General features: G+C 41.2%; 1 protein-coding gene across 1 annotated transcript; it reads left to right on the plus strand.

The window, feature by feature from the left end:
• The first annotated feature begins 2,979 nt into the window (after positions 1-2,979).
• On the plus strand, positions 2,980-12,976 carry LOC114497067 (interferon-induced protein with tetratricopeptide repeats 1-like). Its single transcript, XM_028512707.2, has 2 exons — positions 2,980-3,116; positions 10,985-12,976. Exons 1-2 carry the CDS (start codon positions 3,112-3,114, stop codon positions 12,414-12,416), a joined length of 1,437 nt encoding a protein of 478 aa, XP_028368508.1. The 5' UTR covers positions 2,980-3,111; the 3' UTR covers positions 12,417-12,976.
• The last annotated feature ends 5,393 nt before the right edge of the window (positions 12,977-18,369 follow it).

Here is an 18,369-nt window from a genome sequence, read left to right on the forward strand (position 1 = left end):
CAGACCTTGGGATCAATACAGTCACAAAGGCTTTCTTCCCCATGGAAGTGATGTACACAGAATTTCATCAGCTTCCCTCTTGTGGCTATCACAGTGTCGTGTGTGACTTTCTGAACTCCTAGCAATCTTATCAGACCAGGCTCAAGACTGCTGGGTCAGTGGATGAGATATGTCCTCCTTTTGTTCCTAGCCCCCTGTTTTAAGTTCATTAGATTGCACTGGGCAGGGCCCTACCTTATTTCCCCTCTGGCCATTGATTCCTGGCTGCTACCTTACATGAAGTCAGAATTTGATTTGGAATGTGCGTTTCCATGTCTGAGCAATACAGGCCTCCCTGTGCCAAACCACAGAAGCATGCTCTTACCTTCTGACCAAGGGATCAGAGGTGAACAAATTCTCTGGGGCTCTGGCTGAGCAACTCAGTTGGTTGGAGTGTCATCCCAATGCACCAAGGTTGCAGGTTTGATCCCTGGTCAGGGTGTTATGGAGGGGACAGAGACACCCCCACCCACACCTCGGTTCTTGTATAATCACAAGACATGAATTTGTGTGAGAGACAAACACATGTAATGGAAATGAGATAGCAGATTTATGTATGAAACACACACAAGCACGAAACACCCAGTGAGTCTAAATGCCACGCAGAGAGGAAATAAAGTTGTCGGTGAGTTTGTTAATGAGTTTGTTCTATACACTAGATCCGAGGCTACACATTGGTACTTAGCTAACCTAAGTATACTGTACTTTGGGGGTTCAAGGGTTATATGCTTTAGTCAGTTTCTCAGTTCCCCTTCCCTCTCCTGGTTCTATATCTTGGGAATAATGAACAGCTACAAAGTTAATAAGGGCCCTGTGTCTTAGGGAAATTCTCACAAATGTTCACTTTCCCAGCATAGGTCCCCCTCTTCCTCCTGTGCACTTCCCACAGGATGTCAAGAGCACCCACAATCTTAATAAGATTGTTACAGAAGTCCTTATTCTCAGCACAGTCTCAAGGATTCTCCCCTCCTCCTGTGCTATTTTGCTCGTAATGATCAGGACACCTGGCTGTCTTATCAAACAGAGATCAGGGCTGTTGAGTTAATTAGGGACACATGTCTTTTATTGCCTCTAGCCTCCTATATAAGTTCTTTGTTGTATAATGGCAATGGCCCTGCCTTTATTTCCCCTCTGGCTGCTAATTCCTAGCTGCTACCTAACAAGGGCAAATACAAGAATCAACCATTGAATGCTTAGATGACTGAAACAGCAAATTGACACCTCCCTCTCTCTCTCTCTCTACCTTCATTTGTCTCCCTATAATCAATAAATAACATTTTTTGAAAAATTTTAAAACAAGGGTTCTCATGATATTTAGTATATTTCCCTCATTTCTGATCTAGGTGGATTGTTTATTTCTTTCAAGCTGAAACCCAAAGTGACAGTATCCTGGTCACTTAATTAGGAGTGCCTTATATGATATTATACATTTATATTATGCTAGGTTCCTTCCACATATATGATGCTAACTGAAAATGGGGCTACCTCCCTCAAGTGCTTTTTCTCTGTGCCATCCTCTGGAGTCCAGCCACCAGCCTTTACCATGAGCACCAAGGAGCTGAAGTTCTCCTTTAGGGTCTGAGGCAGATCTGCTTCCCAACTCTGGCCACTTACTGGGCTTTTGCAGCACTAGGCACGCCCCTCAGTATGGCCCCCAGTCCAGTCATTGGTAATCTGCTTTCATACAACTCAGGACTCACCTGGAAACCTCAAGACGCATCACTTGGTCCTCCTCCTTTGACTCTTAATGGTGAAGCTGTGGATATGAGATGCCATCAGGACTTTCCATCTTTTGTCTCAAAGTCTCTGTTTTTTCAGCTCAATCTCTTGATGGTGTTCTCTGTGGCTAAACTTCCTTTGTTCTTATTGTTTTCAGGCCACATGGAAGAACATGGCTAACCACTGTACCCACGTGTGAATGCTACAGGTCCAACACTAGCCAGTGTCTGCTTTCCAGAAAGGCAAGTCTGATTGTCTCCTCTCAATAAGCACTTCCCTGTGACAAGATCAGCTGTGGTTTAGTATTAGTTTGTGTTGCAAACCTGCTGCGGAATCTCCACTTTTCTAAAGTATCAGGAGAGTGAGGCAATTTCCAATCAAAAATAGGGAGAAAGAGGACCTGGGCAGGTAGCAGTAATAGCAGACTAACCTGTACCCAGGATCCCAGTCTCAACACTTATTTTTCTCCACCTCTCACTACAAACACCACAGGTACAGAAGATGACATCCAAGCCCCAGTGCCATGGGCACCTGGAGGGCTGGACAGCACTCTTACACAATGTGCCACCACACCTGCTGAACAAGGACACATTACATAACTACAATAGTGAGCATTAAAAATAAGAAAATACTATCATTCAGGACTAACATGTTTTGTTTAAAGTCTCAATATGATAGCACATGCATTTCTCTGTGCCTGAGTATAATGAAGAGGTTACGGGCCTCTTATTGTCCTTGATTCTCCAGAAGGGTATGCAAAGGCACAGAATAATTAAGATACAACTTCACTCTCAGAAAATAGGAGGGAAGCTGGGTTAAGGCCCCAGTTTAGAGACTGGCAGAATTGTATACTATAAAATGAGCAAATTCTGTTTCCAGGTGAGCACACAGGCACAAATCTGAGCATGACCTTGGCAAGTTCGCACAGCCAATTGTCAAGGGGTCCCTGGCTCCAGGGTCAGCAGACAGGGCATAGCTGACAACTTCTAGCTCCTAGACTTCTCTAATTCTGCTTGGTACAGAAGCTGAGAGAGGAATTCAGGTATCACAAAAACTGTTCCTCATCTTCTCCTCAAAAGAAAACAATCGTTGTTTCAGTTTGTCCCTGCAGGGGGCAGGAACCCCGACTGTGGTCAGTTCCATTTTTCAGTTTTGTTTTCCCCCTTGGTTTCTAAGTTGTTCTTGCAAGGACCCGCCCAAAGTTTTCCTAATTAGTTTCTGTTTCCCTCCTTTATATATCCCTGTCCTGGGCTTAAGGTTATCTGAGAAATTTACAAGGCTGGCTGACAGATCTCAGAGCAGCCCATACAGCAAAGCAAGCACAGTGCAACTGCTGCCTGATCCACAGCAACAATGAGGTAAGGGTTGCTTGCTTCTCTGTCTTTCTAACTTCTTGAACAAAGTGTTCATCGTTCCTGTCTGAACAGACTTAGTTTCCATGATGTCAAGCTTCCTCACTCTTCTGTTTGGGCATTTGTGTGTGCACTGAGTGTGCACATTCATACACACACATAAACTGTTTTATTAGTTCAGGCATTTTCATTTTTGTTAGCATTGCCCTGAGGAGGCTTACCTCATGTTAAAGCCTAAGAAGAGGAGGGAAAGGGCAAAGGAATTTTGCAGGAGAAGATGATTCCAATCTCTGATGTTACTTTCCACCAAACTCACCTCTGTCTGACATGAGGAGGCAAGGCCCAGTTGGTCGGGATAGAGACACTGCTTTTAGAGGCTCCTCGCCATGGAGGAGCTGCAGGACTACACAGCCAAGGGACCCACAGTGGGGAGGTCGTCAGATGTGTGGGGGAAACCTTGTGGGGATGTGGTGGGAAAGCTCACTGCCTAGAAAGCAAGACTTCTGTAGGCTTCCTGTCTCCCTCTCTGCATGGCTGAGCTGCTATGGGAGGCCACTCCAGTGAGACTGCATTTAAGATCAGCAGCCAGGTGGTCTGCAGGGTCCCTGATTGCCTCCTGTCCCGGGAGCTTGGCTGGAGTTCTGCAGAGGAGAACATCCCTATGCTCCTTAGCTAAAGGACCTAATGTGGGAATTTCTATACTGTCCACACTGAATCTACATTCCAGTAATTCCTGATATCAGCAGATTAAAAAGGAAAGACATTAATCAATCAGTATTGAGCTGCAAATTTCCCCTCAGTGCTCAAATAGGTAAAATTTTGAAGAGGCAGAAGTTTCAGAAAATGCCCAGTGAAAGGCCTTTGAAGGTTGAATACTATTGCCTTGTATGTATACACCGCATTTTGTTTGTCCATTCATCCACTGAAGGACACTTGCGTTGCTTCCACCTTTTGTCTATTGTGAGTAATGCTGTTAGGAATACAAGTATACAGATACCTGTTTGAGTTTCTATTGTCACTTATTTTGGGTGTATTTCCAGGACTGGAATGACTGAATCCCATGGTAATTGCATGCTCAATTTCCTGAGGAGTCACCACCGTTTTCCACAGCAACTGCCCCATTTCACATTCCCACCACGCACAAGGGTTCTAATGTCTCCATACCCTCAGCAAGACTTTATTTTCTACTTTTCTTATTTTAACAATAGCCATCCTAATGAGTGTGAAGTGGTGTTGTATGGTGGTTTTGAGTTTTATTTCACTAATGATTGGTGATGTCAAACATCTTTTCATGTGCTTCTTGGCCATTTGTACATCTTCTTTGGAGAAATTGTCCACTCTCATCCTTTGCCCATTTTCTTAAATCAGGTGTTTCTTTTTGGTTGCTGTTGTTCTTGATTTGTAAATGCTGCTTATATAGTCTGGATATCAATCCCTTACCAGACACATGATTTGCAAATAAATATTCCCATTCTGTGAGTTTTTTCTCTCCATAAATAGTGTCCTTTGATGCATAAAAGTTTTCAGTTTTGAGGATGTATGACTTACCTATTTCTACTTTTGTTGCCTGTGCTTTTGGTATAATATGCAAGACATCATTGCCAAAAACAATGGCCTGGAGCTTTACCCCTGTGCTTTCTTCTAATATTTTCAGTTTTAGACCTTACATTTAGGTCTTTGATTGCTTCTGAGTGCCTTTTGTTGTTCCTTTTGCTGTGAAGTAAGGGTCCAACTTCATCCTTCTGCACGTGAAGATCCGGTTTACCCAACACATTTGTTGAAACACTTCTTTTCTCTCCATTAAGTGGTCTTGGCACATGTGTCAAAAATCATTTGACTGTTCTTATGGACTAAATTGTATCCCCTCGATCCCTACTTTGAAGCCCTAATCCCAATGTAACTATATTTGAAAACAGGGCCTGTAAAAAAGACTAAGTGAGGTCATAAGGGTAGATCCTTATTCCTACAGGGTTGGTGTCCCTGTAAGAAGAGGAAGAGCAGTCACTTTCCCACACCATGCACCATGGAGGAAAGGCCATGTGCAGAGGCCAGAAAGAGAGTTCTCACCCAGAACCAAAGTGGGCACTTTGATCTAGGACTTCCAGTCTCTAGAACTATGAAAATGGACATTTCTTTTGATTAGACCACCTTGTCTATGGTACTTTGTTATGGTAGCACTCGCTGCTAATACAACCATATGTGAAGGTGTATTTCTGGTTTCTCTCTTCCATTCCACTTCTATATATGCCAGTTCCACACTCTTTTGATTACTATAGCTTGTAGTAAGTTTTGAAATCAAGAAAGTGTTAGACCTCCAACTGTGTGTTTTGTTTTGCTTTTTCAAGATTGCTAGGCCTATTTGAGATTCCTTGAGATTCCATGTGAATTTTATTTTTTTTTCAAGATTTTATTTATTTATTTATTTTTAGAGACAGGGGAAGGGAGGGAGAAAGAGTGGAAGAGAAACAGCAATTTTCAGTTGCTTCTCACTCACCCCACATGGGGACCTGGCCTGCAACCCAGGCATGTCCCTGGACTGGGAATTGAACCAGTGGCCCTTTAGTTTTCAGGCTGGCATTCAATCCATTGAACCACAGCAGCCAGAGTAGATTCCAGATTAATTTTAAAATGGATTTTTCTATTTCTGCAAAAAAGAAATCATTCGAACTTTGATGGGAATTGCATTGAATGTGTAGATTCTTTGCGTGGTATTTACATCTTAACAATTTAAGTCTTCCCATCCTTATACACAGGATGCCTTTCCTTTTATTTGTGTCTCTTCATTTTCTTCAGTAAGGTGTTGTAGTGTTCAGTGTATGTCTTTGCCTCCTTACAAACGTTTATTTCTTAATATTTTATTCTTTCTGATGCTGTTGTAAATAGAACTGTTTTCCTTTCTAGATAGTTCTTGCTAGTGTATAGAAACAAAAGTGATTTTGGGTCATTTTGTATACTACTATTTTGCTAAAAGTTTTTATCAGTTCTAACAGTTTTTGTGTGTAATATTTAGGATTGTCCATGTACAAAATCACACTGTTTTTGAACAGATATGTACTTACTTCTTCCATTCCAATGTAGATGCGTATATTTTTTCTTGACTGATTGCTCTGATTACGACTTCCAGGGCTGTGTTGAATAAAAGCAACACAAACAAACATCCTTACCTTGTTCCTCATCTTACAGGAGAAGCTTTCAACCCCTCACCACTGAGTGTGATGCTAGCCGTGGACTTGCAATAGATGGCATTTGTTATGTTGTGGTAGTTTCCTTCTATTGTTACAGAAAAGCGACTCAGACAGCTTCGGGTTTACGAAGTGGAGATTCATTCACGTGTGCAGACCCAGGGGAGGCGGTCTCCAAATTCTGGGCCCCAGCCCAGCCTGGGGCTTGCTTATATACTTGCTGTAAAGGCGGAAGCTGGAGAGGGGAGGAGCGCAGTTTCTGGCGGGAAGCGGGTTACAGAAGCAGAATGCGGAAGTTAGCGCACTGACAAAACAATTGCTGCTCGGCTTAAGAGGGCCGTCTACCTAAGATGGCGGCGGTCTGGGCCATCCTGCCACACTATTATAGTCTTTTGAGTGCTTGCATTATGAAAGGGTACTGAATTTTTCTCAAATGCTTTTTCTACATTAACTGAGGTGCTGATGTTGATTTTTTTCCATTCATTCTGTTAATGTGGCACATTAAACTGACTGATTTTCATACATTGAAGCCATTCCTCCATTCCAGGAATAAATCCTACCTGGTCAGGGTGTAAAATCCTTTTCTTAAGCTGTTAAATTCAGTGTGCCAGTATTTTGTTGAGGGTTTTGCATGAACATTTGTACAAGAAATTGGTCGTAGTTTAATTTGTTTCTTATTATCTTCATTTGGCCTTGGTATCAGAGTACTGCTGGCCTCCTAGAATTTGTGAGTGTGAAAGCATAGCATTCTCTCTATTTAATTTTTTGGAGAGTTTTGGTGTTATTTTTTTAATGAAGAGTCCAAGTCCTGGTTGAAAGTCCCCATGTGAATTATTTTAGGCCCGGCCATAGGAAATTACAAGGGTTCTCCTGACTGGTGTCACAGGGGAAGGCTGCCTTTCCCACAGCAGACTTGGTGCACAGCCAATGGACTGCTGTGTCTGAAGGGAGGTTAGTCAGTGACGCAGGGCCTCTCTGGCTTGACATGCCTCTCACTTTTCTGCATCCTAGGACAGGCACCCTCACTCCTTGGCTTCTTTGTTTGAGGCCTTGATCAGAGCTACTCTTCAGGCACTTCTGCTGAGACTTCCATAGAGGGGAGCAGAGGGGCAAAACTTCAAGATGCTTTATGTCACTATGCTCAGTACCCAGTACTTTTCCACTCCTAGCACTTAACCCCACCCTTCCTCAGACTTCAGGGTCCATTAACTGCCAGAAAGTTTTGTTCAGGCCTCTCAGCCACATCTGTGCTGATCTACCTGAACTTCAGCCTGTGTACCATGCTGGGGGCTGGGGTAGGGAGATGGAACACGGGATTCGGCATTTTCTCCATTGTGCAGTCTCATTGACACCATCACGGTAACAATTAAAGGTATAAAACTTTTATTTTGGCTGGGTGCTTTAACTGTCTACTCTGACTCCTGGAAGGTCAACTGTCTCTCCCTCCCAACTCAGCTGAGCTCCTGACACTTAAAATGTATGGTGGAATTTACTAGCGAAGCCATCTGGTCGTGAGCCTTTCTTTGTTGTGAGACATGTCTATCTTGTTTTTTGTCTTAGGGAAAATGCTTTTAATTTTTTGGCCATTAAGGATGTTTTTACTGTAAGTTTTTCATACATGACCTTTATTATTTTGAGGTATGATACTTCTATTCCCACTTTGCTGAGAGTTTTGTCAAAAATGGGTGCTGAAATTTATTGAATACGTTTTCTGCATGTATTGATAGGGGCATGTGATTTTTTATCCTACATTTTTTTTATGTATGTACCACATTTTTCGATTTGTGAATGTTTAAGCAAACTTGCAGCCCCCTGGTAAATCCCACTTGATCATGTTGTACAGTCCCACACATGAAAAGGCTGTGGGTTCCATCCCTGTCACAGCGTAGAAGGGAGACAATCAATTGATTTTTCTCTCACATCTATGCTCATCAAGGATATTGGCCTATGATTTTCTTTCTTTGTAGTATCTTTATCTGATTTTAGAATTAGGACAATGCCAGCCTTGTAAAAAGAACTTGGACGTCTTCCCTCCTCTTGAATTTTTTTGGAATCTTTTGAGGAGCGGTTTTAATTCTTCTTTGAACATTTGATAAAATTCACCTGTGAAGCCATTTGGCCCATGACTTTTGTTTGCTGGGAGTTTTTGACTCCTACTTCAATTTCATTATTTAACATCTGTCTATTCAGGTCTTCTGATTCTCCTGATTGACTTTTGGAAGATTGTATGTTGCTAGGAATATGTCCATTTTGCCCACGTTGTGCATTTTGTGGGCATATAATTGTTTATAGTGTTATCGTCCAATCCTTTCTATTTCTGTGATGTCAGTTTTTAAATTGCTGCTTTCATTCCTGATTTGATGTACTGGTCATCTCTCTTTGTTTCTTGATGAGACTGGCTAAAGGTTCATCAATCTTGTTTATATTTTTAAAGAACCAGCTCTTGCTTTCACTGATGTTTTCTTTTGTTTTTTGTCTCTATGTCATTTATTTTTCCTCTGATTTTTATTATTTCCTTCCTACTTACCCATGGCTTTTGTTGTTGTTCTTTTTCCAGTTTTTGTAAGTGTTGGGTTAGACTGTTTATATTATATTTTTCTTGCTTCTTCAGGTCTATGAACTTCCCTCTGAGGACTACTCTTACTGTGTCCTGTGTATTTTGGGTTGTCATGTGTGTGTTCATTTCCTTTGTTTCCAGGCATGTTTTCTTTCTTCTTTGATCTAATTGGTAACCCATTCATTGTTTAATAAGATGTTATTTCAACTCAATGTGTTTGAATGTTTTTTATTTGTTTTTCCATACTTGATTTCTAGTTTCATGCCATTATGACCGGACAAGCTGCTGGATATAATTTCAATCTTGTTGAATTCATGAAGACTTATTTTGTGTCCTAACATGTGGTCTCTGTGTGAGAACATTCCATGTGCACTTGAAAAAAAATGTACATTGTGCTGCTTTGGATTAACATGTTCTGTAAATATCAATTAAATCTATGAGATCTAGTGTGTTGTTAGGGTCCCTGTTTTCTTGCTGATTTTTTGTCTGGAAGATGTGTCCAGTGTGGTCAGTGGGGTGCTCAAGTCCCCTACTATGGCCATATTGCTGTGAGTCTCTCCGTTTAAGTCCACCAAGTTTAGCCATTTCTGGAAAATGTGAGCACACACTTTTCACATGACTTTGCTGTTGCACCCCTGGCCATTTTCCCCTGAAAAATAAAAATGTATTTTGATTGTTTGTATAGACAAAAGCCTATAGAAAGTATTCATAGAACATTTATTTGTAACAGGCTCAAACTGGAAACAACTGAAGTGTCAATGATAAGGGAAAAAAGACAATCTCCAATGTCATGTACTGTATGTTTCCATCTATGTGACACTCTTGAAATAACAATATTACAGAAATAAAGAACAAATTAGTGGTTATCAGAGGTTGTGGATTTCTCAACAGGGAAGGAGGAGACAGCTGTGACTGTAAAGGGACAGTAGAAGGGAGACATCTGTGACGATCAGAGAGCTCTGTATCTTGATGGTGGTGGTGGTCCCCAGGATTCATTCATGTGATAAAATGACATAGAACTATGCACATGTTATACCAATTTCAATTCCCTAACTTTGATGTTACACTATAATTGTGTAAGATGTAATCATTGGAAGAAACTTGCTGAAGGGTGCACTAAAACTCTGTGTTCCTTTTGCTCTCTGTGAAATTATGATTTCACAGTAATTAGTGGAAAAAGTACTTAGTCAAAATTATCTCTTTTTAGTGGTCTTATCTTCTTGCATAATCTGCAGAATAAGGTCCTGAGGTAGTGTACTCCTACCTGCATTCTGTCGAAATTGAATTAGTAGGAAAATAGAAAACTCTGTTTTAAAACATTTATTTATTGATTTGGAGAGAGAGAGAGAGAGAGGGAGAGAGAGAGAGATATCAGTTTGGTGTTCCACTTATTTATGCATTCATTGGTGGCTTCTTATATGTGCCCTGATCAGAGATTGAACCAGCAACATTGGTTATTCAGCCAATGTTCTAATCATCGGAGCTACCTGGTCAGGGCCAGGAAATGAGTATATAACATGTAATGTGCTCTAAGTGCTTTGCACATGTGGCTTATTACTCCTCATCAAACCCAGTGTCATAAGAACTATTATTATCCCTATTTTACAAATAGGACATTGAGGCACAAAGAGGTTACTTGTAGAAAAAGTGCTGGAGCCAGCCTATGGAGCCAAGTAAATTGCATTTAAACTCCATGCAGGTCTTAGAAATACAGTTGACCCTTGAGCAAGGCAGAAGATAGGGATGCGAAGTCCAGCCCCAACCCCCACACAGTCGAAAACTCACTGTAACTTTAAAGTCTACAGTCAGCCCTTCATATCCACAGATTCAACCAACCACAGATTAAACACGATGGTGTGTTCAACCACAATTGGTTGGATCCCTGAATGTGAAACCCCTGATAGGAAGGACTGACTATACTGAAACAAATCCAGATATATATGAGTGAGCCTACAAGTTCCTACCTGTGTTGCTCAAGAGTTAACTATAGAGGAACTCTAAAAAAAAAGAAAAAGAAAAAATGAGGCTGCTGTGTCCTTTTCCAGGCTAACCTATAAATGTGAAGTGATTTATCTGACTTATTTCCATTTGTGGTGCCTCAATTAACACAAAAAAATTTCCTTGTGTTTTCACAGTAAGACTTCCAAGGAAGATCAGCTCAAAGATAGGCTGGAGCAGCTGAGATGCCATTTTACATGGAAGTTTCTCATTGAAGATGTTGAAATTGCTGATTTAGAAAACAGAGTCTTTGATGAAATTGAGTTCCTAGACACAAAGTTTAATGTGCCAATATACAACCTCCTGGCCTATGTGAAACACCTGAAAGGCCAGAATGCGGAAGCCCTGCAGAGCTTGAAACAGGCTGAAGACTTAATCCAGACAGAACAGGATGACCAAGCACATGTGAGAAGACTGGTTACCTGGGGCAACTACGCCTGGCTGTACTACCACATGGGCAGACTGGAAGAAGCCCAGATGTATTTGGACAAGGTGGAAAGTACTTGCAAGGAGTTTGCCAGCCCCTCCTGCTACACAGTGGACAGTCCACACATGGACTGTGAGGAAGGATGGGCCTTGCTGAAGTGTGGAGGAAAGAACTACGAACGGGCTAAAGCCTGCTTTGAAAAGGCTCTGGAAGTGGACCCTGAACACCCAGAATTCAACACTGGGTATGCAATTGCTGTCTATCGTCTGGATGGCTTCATCAAAGTGCCACATCCTGGTGAGGCATTTTGTCTGCAAACCCTCAAACGGGCCATCGAGCTAAATCCAGAGGATGCATATATGAAAGCACTCCTTGCTTTGAAGCTTCAGGACATTGGACAAGAAGCTGAGGGAGAGAAGTACATCGAAGAAGCACTGACCAGCATGTCTTCTCAAACCTATGTCTATCGATATGCAGCCAAGTTTTACCGAAGAAAAGGCTCTGTAGATAAAGCTCTTCACTTCTTAAAAATGGCTTTGCGGGCAACACCCTCCTCTGCCTTCCTGCATCACCAGATAGGGCTTTGCTATAGATCACAAGTTTTTCAAATGAAGAAAGGTACCAACAGGCAGCCTAGAGGGCGGGATAGAGAATGTATTGACAGAATAATAAAATTAGCTATATCTCATTTAGAATTTGCTCTGGAACAAAAGCCAACCATGGAAATTGCTTATGTTCACCTAGCAGATATGTACCTGGAAGCAGGAAACTACAGAAAAGCTGAAGATGCTTATAAAACAGTGTTCAGCATGAAATCAATTGAAGAAGAAAAACTGCAAGATATGTATTTCCACTATGGCCGATTTAATGAATTTCACAGGAAATCTGAAGCTGATGCTATTATCTATTATTTAAAAGCAATAAAAATAGAAAAGTCAACATTTTCAAGAGAAAATAGTCTCAGTGCTTTGGAGAAATTGGTTTTAAGGAAACTTCGAAGAAATGGAGCAGACATAGAAAGCTTGAGCATCCTCGGGTTCGTCTACAAATTGAAAGGAGAAATGCACGAAGCCCTGGAGTGGTACGAGCGGGCCCTGAGGCTGGCTGCTGGCTGTGAGAACTCTGTGGGACGTGTTCCTTAGACGCTGAAATATGAACGGTTCACATTCCATCTGATTTTAGGTTAACATGTACTAACCATCTCTTCTGTGTGCTGCCTCCAGAAACATGCATTTTTTTAGCAATTACTCACACCTGATCCAGTATGAGTTGTATTCAGAAAATAGTGAAACAGGATATATATGCTTCTGTGTATGAGAGAGAGGAAGAGAGACTTAAACCATTTCTCTGTGAATGTTATATAGTAGAAGTAACAATTTGTTACATATGTTTGTAGCAAATAAAATACATAAAGTAAAATGATTCATTCATTTTGTGAATGGTTTTCAGTGCTAGATACCAAACATACTATGGGGATATAGGGGAGGAAAAATTATTATTCCTCTACCTGTCTTAGGTTCACTGGCTGCAGCCCCATAGTTAGACTTAACAAAAAGCAGAAAAACAAGAGGAAAACAAAAGTGTATTAACATGTGCATCTCACATACACACAGCAATACCCAGTGATGAGTAACTCAACGATGTGGTTAAACTTGGGCTTATATAGCATCTTAACAAAAGAACAAGAAATTTTCAAAGAAATGCTAAGTCAAAGGAAAAGAAGTTTGAGTTTCTAAGTTGGCAAATTGTAGGAGGGTAAATATTGGGGGGAAACTACCGGAAGACAGCTAGATGCTAGTTAAGAGGGTTTGGTATACAGATTCCTTTCATAGTGACCGGGGTGTCTCAGGTGATCGACTTTTGTCTTTCCTCGTGGGAGAGGTGGGTCACCTTCATGACTTATGTGCTCCTTTTAGGTAGATGAGTGATGGGCAGAGAGAGCTTTTCTTATATCTGCTTTCAACTGCCTTAGGTCAAAATAATGTCCCATATTCGGGGGGTGGAAAATCGTGCTTTCCTTTGGTGAACAAACCAGACGTTTTGCTGAAACCTCATGCAGTTTACAATCTAGTGAGAGACAGATGGTAAAACAAGGACAATTTAGATTAAAGGTCAGCCATCTCCATGAAAACGCTTGAAATTTGATTCATTGTTAACATTGCAAACACTTCCTAATGTTTGGGACCAGTTTATTTGATGCTCTATGTATTCAGTCATTTGCTGATATTGATATAGCTATATCAAAAAATATGCAACAGTTGCTAAATGATCTGAGAAGTCATTCGTGGCGATCACCTTTGATTGTGACATTTTGTTAAAGGTCAATGTACAACAAAAAATACTTTTAAAAGGAAAAATAAGAAAGCAATGTTGCCCCAATGGGTGTGGCTCAGTGGGCTGGGTGCCATTCCACACACCATAGGGCACAGGGCCCGGGCTGAGGGCCAGTTTCCTGGTTGGGGGCAGATGAAGAGCCACAGATAGATGTTTCTCTCACACATTGCTGTTTCTCTCCCTCCCTTTCTCTCTCTAAAATAAAATTTAAAAAATCTTTTTGAGAAGGAAACAATATTATTGTTTTTTCATTGTATGGGTTTGGGGAGGATATATTAATTTCCTATTGTGGCTGTAACAAATCATCACAAACTCGGTGGCGTAAAAACACACAGATTTATTATCTGAAAATTCTGTATGTCAGAAGTGTGAAATAGGTTTCCTTGGACTGAAATTGTTACAGAAACACCCCTCTTCCCCTGAGGGGTCTTTTGTTACTCTAGGTTCTTTATGCCCGCCACCATACTAGGAACTGTGATTCTCAATGTCAGAGTTTGGAAAAAGGAAAGGAATTTTTAAATTAAAAGTTATACAGGTTTAGACTAATGGTCAAATTCTGCCATTACATCTCACTCCCCTTAGAAACAAAGATACACCCACAAACACAGTCCTACCCTCCCCCCTTTGCCCAGTCAGGCCAGTCTCAGCGCATGCCAGTCCGAAGTGCCACCTCACAGAAGAAAAAACCAGAAGTCTGCCGCTCACCTCCCCCTGTTCCTGTCAGTAATCTGTGCTTGCATTGTCCCCATCCTCATGGTGGCCCGCCTGCTTGTTTAAATCCCAGCCTGGAACCTCCTCTGTAACCCTGTAACCCCATTTCTGACTCCTCCCACACTACCACTGGTCTGGTCTCTTCTCTTTCTCACCTGCCATTGTTAGTCATTGTTAGTCATTGTTAGTCGCAGCAGCCACTTCCAAGCTGCTCTCACAAGCACAGGAAGCCCCTCTGGCTACATTGCATCATGGGTTAGAGTCATGCCCATCTCCCTGGCTCCAAGCAGGCACGTGTTTTAATATTATTAAAACTCGGGCCAAGTTTTCCAGACGCATCCTGTTACAAAATTAGCGCCGACACAGCCACACTTCCTCCAGAGACTCTAGGGCAGGGGTGTCCAAACTTTTTGGTGTCTACGGGACACAATGGAAGAAGAATTGTCTTGGGCCACACATTAAGTACACAAACACTAACAAAAACTGATGAGCAAAAAAAAGGTCCATGCATAATTTTCATGATATCCACCACCACATATAAGCAAGAAAATCCTCACATAATAACTAATTGTTCAGTGGCCTTTTCAATAATCTTTTAAAATCATTGAGCAGGTCCCAAGTTTGTGATCACTAATATAGAAAATGTACCTACCTAAATAATAAAACTTAGTATAAAACTTAGTAATAAAACGAAGTAATATTTTAAGTAAATTTATGATCTTGTGTTGGGCTGTATTCATAGCCATCCTGGGCCGCACGTGGCCCATGGGCCATGGGTCGTACACCCCTGCTCTAGGGGATAATCCTTTTGTATATTAACCAGCTTTTAGGCTGTTTCCTATTGGGGACCCCTAAATCCATGAGAATACAGCTCCCCAAGGAATTTTCAGGAATACTGGGCTGGGTTTTGAATTACTACTGAAATTTTATAGGAACTGGAGTGAGCAAAATCTATATTACTGAGGGGAGGTATAGAGTTATATAGAAATAACCTTCCCAACTTTCTTATCACTAAAACAAGACATCTATTAGATTTAACCAAAACAATACCTTAAAATGCTTGTGCTGGGAAAGGAGGCTGTGTGGCGCTAAGTCTAACCACTATCAACTCTCTCAGAGTCAGAAATATTAAAAGTAAATAATTGTTGAATTGGTTGATTCTCTTGACTATTAGGCAACTCTTCCTAGGTATTGCTGTGCATCCTTTGTACCCAGAAAGCAGAGCTCATTAATGCAAAACGAGTCTCTAGATTATGTAATATATTCGTGTGATATGTGTTTGACAATCTCCAGAGATCACAGTTACTTAGTGTGTTTTATCACCTAATACCATCTCTTTCTCCCATCCGTCACAACTCTGCAATATACCTCTATACTTCCCAGAGCTCAGTAGAATTAAAGTGTGGGATAGCCTGGATGCTTGCAGAGAGCAACAACAAGCAGCAAATCCAGAAAAACAGATGCTCTTTGGTATTGAAAATACTATTGCCAGATTTACACATGAGGAGATCCAGGCATTATAACCAAGAGGACTCTTTAAATAGCTGAATTTTAGGCGCTTGTCATTCCCATGTAGATGACTGACCACCTCAGTTGTCCTTATTTAGAGTTCCCTCCACACAAGAATTTCTCTAAGTGCTCAGGAATCAGGGCTTGCCACAGCTCCTGCCATTCACTACTGTAATAGTTATTCCAGCCCAGGTCTTTGCTACAATTGCTATCCAATGCTATCGCAGGCTCCAGCTCCTTGGCAATCATCACTCTGCCCACCAATGTCTCCAATCTCATGATGCTGCTGGAGGTGAAACTGCATTGGGACTCAGGACCTCTAGCCTATATACTGCAGCTTGGATTACCCCCCCCCCCCCTTGGTGTGTGACCACAGCTCTGTATCTTGTCCCCAGACAGACCAAATGTGATACAGACACCTCCACTCTGGAGTCCCATGCAGAAGCGGGTATGCCTTCTCTGACATTTTCCTTGATGTCTATCCTTTCTTTCATCCAGGCCTTTTCCTGAATTCCAGTACCGTTTCCAACATCACCTCTATTCAACTTTTCCTCTCTTACTGAAGTCTACCTCCTGTCTGTTGCAGGCTGTGCTGTGAACCAGTAATTTTTAAAAAATTAGGCATATACATAAGGGTAATTTTCAACTTGCCTTGTAAGAAGGAAGAGTAGAATTCTACCCCTCAGGGCAAAAAGAAATTGCTTTTGGCAATAGCTGGAGACACTTTTGATGATCATACTGCAGGGTTCTACTGACATCTAGTGGGTATACGCAAGGATACTGCATAAACATCTTCAATGCACTGGACTGTTGGCCACAACAGAGAGTTATCCAGCCCACACGTCAGTAGTACCAAGGCTGAGAAACTCTGACTGACATCCATCTCCTGGAAGAGTTACTGAAACAGTGTTTATTCTGAAACTCAGAGAGTTACTACCTGTTACTTAAGTTTCAGTTTCCCAAGCAGATTTACATCAGCTACCACATTTTACTTTTCATTTCCCCTTTTCTCTAATTGCTGGAATTTATATGTTCATAAGAAGAAATTCAAAAGATAATACGCTATTGGTTTGCCCAAGAACCCACTCAATCCAAAAGTCTGTGAAAAGACAAAACAAAGATTGATAGTAAAATTCCAGCTAGTGATTTCAGAATGTTCAACACCCACTCAATAGTCAGGTCTTTGCTTCTCTTCAATACTGAAAATGCATATTTGTTTAAAATTTTTGTAGATGGCTTTTGTCTTTCTGAATTTGAATTTCTAAAACATATAAGTAGACAACTAGGAGGGGTTTTTTCCTTTGATTTTTACCAATGATTGTTACTCATTATCTATTTAAACCTTAATAAGCAGAGACCTTCTCTTGTCCCGCATACAGCTGAGAGAAAGGAAGGGAAACAAAAAGGAACAAGGAAGAAAAAACGTGATCCAGACACTGGAGATTGTTTCAAACATGGGAGCTCTATTAAATTTTCCTACATTCTTGGTAAGAAGAAAATTCTGGGTTTATTTTTCTATTGAAACCATTCAGTATCTTTTCTAAAATGTGGTTTCCTACTTAAGATAAATATTACAATAGCCTACAAGCTACCACACACACATTGCCTCTCTGACCTCGTATCTTACATTTCCCTGATTCCTCCACTGGAAGCGCACCATCTGGGCTGGCCAACTATGCTCCTACCACCAGGCTGTTCTGCTTACTGTTTCCCTGCCTGGCACACACCTCCCCACCCCCACATCCACTCATTTACCACTCATTTGTTCAACCACACTTTTTCAGTGAAACTTTCCCTCACCCACATACGAACAGCAGCAAAATACCCTGAGCTCCTACACTCTCTATGCTCTTTGCTTTTTTTTTTTTTTGCCATAGAATGCTATTTGTTCTTTATCTTCATCTCACACACTAGATGAAGTCTAATTACACAATGGTAGATCCCTTGTCTGTTCTATTCATTGCCATTATCAACAGTGCCTGAACAATGTGTGGCTCTTAGCAGTTTTTAAATAACATGTATTAAATGAGTGATTGAAGTCAAAAGGGACAAAAATTTTAGTGTATGGATATTTGGCATTTTCTGCTTAGGTTGCCAATACCACCCCCATCTTTAGCGGACCTATTACAGGAAGCACTTCAGGCAAGGACACAGAAGGCAAACGCTACACAATCATGAGTGGGGTTGTATAAACCTCTCTACAAAGCTATTCGGCAGTACCTACCAACATTTAAAATAGATTATACATTTTGGCCCCAAAATTTATCTAAATTTACCCAGTGGAAATAATGGCACAGATGCACATCACTGCAATGTTGTTTATTGAAAGAAGACTAGAAGCAGATACTTCAGTTTCGGCTGAGGATGCATAAAGCTGGAAAGACTATCACTGCCACTCTGACGACAAAAATAACAGTGAACCATCTCCTCTCATTGTATTCAAATATTAAAAAAAAAAAAAAAAAAGGTTAATTGAGTGGCACGGGGACTCGGGGAAACCAAGGTCTAGAGGCCCAGCAGCAAATCCAACTCTAAACCGCC

Source organism: Phyllostomus discolor, chromosome 5, assembly GCF_004126475.2.
Source record: "Phyllostomus discolor isolate MPI-MPIP mPhyDis1 chromosome 5, mPhyDis1.pri.v3, whole genome shotgun sequence".
Lineage (NCBI taxonomy): Eukaryota > Metazoa > Chordata > Mammalia > Chiroptera > Phyllostomidae > Phyllostomus > Phyllostomus discolor.